Raw genomic sequence first — 2,500 nt, 5'->3', positions numbered from 1 at the left:
GTTTTGAGTGCCTTTGCAGCTGGCATTAGACGTTGCAAGTACGGTGTAAGTTTTATGGACAGACTATCATTAGAATACATCTGAAACTAGCAGTATCGCCTGGCGTTGCTCGGGCTTGTTTTCTTTTCGACCCTTTAGAATTGGAATTTCTGAAAAGTAAAAATTTTGCATTATGTATCTTGTTATTCTCTTTAAGCGAACATTTTTCTGGTTAAAATACATAGAAAAATGGTGACACAGCAGTCAAAAAATCGTAAAAAATGGGGATTTTCATAGAAAAAAAGCACCCTTTTTATGTAAATAATTTTTGGTGTTAACATGGTCTAATTTGAATTTTTTCTTCTACGGAAGGAAGAGCAAGCTTTCTTCTATCATACTCTCAATTTTGGTCAAATTGTGCCGCAGGGTCTCAGAGCAGATAGTGTTACTTGAAGGCTACCAAACCTGCCATACACAGACAACTTCAGCTTTATATAGAGAGAGACTAGCAGTATCGCCCAGCGTTGCTCGGGTTTGTTTCGACCCTTTAGAATTGGAATTTTTGAAAAGTAAAAATGTTGCATTATGTAGCTTGTTATTCTCTTTAAGTGAACATTTTTCTGGTAGAAATACACCGAAAAATGTCGACACAGCAGTAAAAAAAAATCGTAAAAAATCGGGATTTTCATAGAAAAAAAGCACCTTTTTGATGTAAATAATCTTTGGTCTTAACATGGTCCGATTTGAATTTTTTTTCTACGGAATGAAAAGCAAGCCGCCTTCTATCATACTCTCAATTTTGGTCAACTTGCGCCGCAGGGTCTCGGAGGAGATAGTGTTAGTTGAAGGATACCATCACACAGATAACTTCAGCTTTATATATAGAGAGATGAAGAAAGACCTTACCTGTTCATCACAGTCAGATTCTAGGTAGCCTCCATTCTTCAACAGACAGTTGTGAAACGGATTTGTGTCCGACTCATTGAGGCATTCTGAGCAAGTCTCATTGATTAATGAATAAAGATCCATCTGGAATAAACATCAAGAAATCAGATAAGCAGTAAGAAGGAAAAACGGAAACCAAACCATACAGAAAAGCAAGCACAACAGGCAACATGGCTCAGATCTTTTCCGTTTGAACGGCAGATGTCAACACAATTTCTAGTTAACTAAACACTTTTAAACTTCGTATACTGGTAGAATGTGTTTATAAAACATTTTTTTCTTGGCTTTATTGAGAAAATTCTATAGTTTGTAACATATTTCCACTTTAATTTCAAGCATTTCGGCAATTTTAACCAATCGCTGACCTCCATTTGGGGTGAAAACATTCCGTGCTGTATGAATATGTCCCTCGTTTAAGAAGCAGATTGGGTTTATTTACATTTGTGAAGAAAAAAAGATACCCTTCCCCCACCTCTAACCCTAAATCTAAAATAGATTGAAATGCAATAGATCGATACTAGGCCCATAATTATGGGTGACATTTTCATTTGACACCGCTAGAAAAAAAATCCCATTTTCCGTAGCAGTGTCGTATGAAATTGTCACCCACAATTATAACCCTAGTATCGATCTATTGCATTTCAATCTATTTTAGATTTAGGGTTAGGGTTAGGGGAAGGGTATCTTTTTTTCTTCTCAAATGTAAATAAACCCAATCTGCTTCTTAAATGAGGGACATATTCATACAGCACGGAATGTTTTCACCCCAAATGGAGGTCAGCGATTGGTTAAAATTGCCGAAATGCTTGAAATTAAAGTCGAAATATGTTACAAACTCTAGAATTTTCTCAATAAAGCCAAGAAAAAAATGATGTTTTATAAACCATTCTACCAGTATACGAAGTTTAAAAGTGTTTAGTTAACTAGAAATTGTGTTGACATCTGCCGTTCAAAAGGAAACGATCCCATGGCTCATCAGCAATTAACATCCGATGCATAAAACATTCAAGAGGTAAAATAGGTAAAAAAAAGAAAAGAAGTCAACCCCGACCTCCACAAAAAAGAAAGTGGGGACAAGATGCACACCTGCCCCAGTTGTTACTTACATAGCCCTTCACATTGGGGTCAGTCTCAATGCTGTCCTCACCGCTGCTGTATTTCATGATCTTCTCTCTAAGGGGCTTCGGGTTGCAACCCTTTAACTCATCGATCTTCACCTTGTTCCGGAAAAACTGGAAGGTTGGCATGGAGAAGACTTTGTTGGCTTCAGCCAGGCCCTGGACAATAAAGGAAACAAAGAACAATTAAGGGAATACGAGGATAGGCGCAGGAGTGACTCTGTGGTAAGTAGTTTGCCTACCAACCGCATGGTTCCGGGTTCAGTCCCACTGCGTGGCAACTTGGGCATGTGTCTTCTACTATAGCCTCACGCTGATCAAAGCCTTCTGAGTGGATTTGGTAGATGGAAACTGAAAGAAACCCGTCGTATATATGTATGCGTGTGTGTGTTTGTCCCCCTAGCATTGCTTGACAACCGATGCTGGTGTGTTTACGTCCCCGTCACTTCGCAGTTGGC

The 2,500-nt window shown here is 38.6% G+C and overlaps 1 protein-coding gene across 1 annotated transcript in view; it reads right to left on the bottom strand.

Annotated features, from left to right (window-relative positions):
- LOC115230951 (thioredoxin-like protein 1) overlaps nt 1-2,254 on the bottom strand; it is an 11,886-nt gene extending 9,632 nt beyond the window's left edge. The window contains exons 1-2 of the mRNA XM_029801055.2: nt 2,031-2,254; nt 886-1,008 (exon numbers count right to left, since the gene is read on the bottom strand). Of these exons, the coding sequence (XP_029656915.2) occupies nt 886-1,008; nt 2,031-2,171 (264 nt within the window). The 5' untranslated portion in view covers nt 2,172-2,254. The remainder of the gene's footprint in view (nt 1-885; nt 1,009-2,030) is intronic.
- Nucleotides 2,255-2,500: the final 246 nt, after the last annotated feature.

Source organism: Octopus sinensis, unplaced genomic scaffold (assembly GCF_006345805.1).
Source record: "Octopus sinensis unplaced genomic scaffold, ASM634580v1 Contig16887, whole genome shotgun sequence".
NCBI lineage: Eukaryota > Metazoa > Mollusca > Cephalopoda > Octopoda > Octopodidae > Octopus > Octopus sinensis.
Note: the sequence above shows the minus strand (reverse complement) of the source record. Positions and strands in the feature narration are given on the sequence as shown.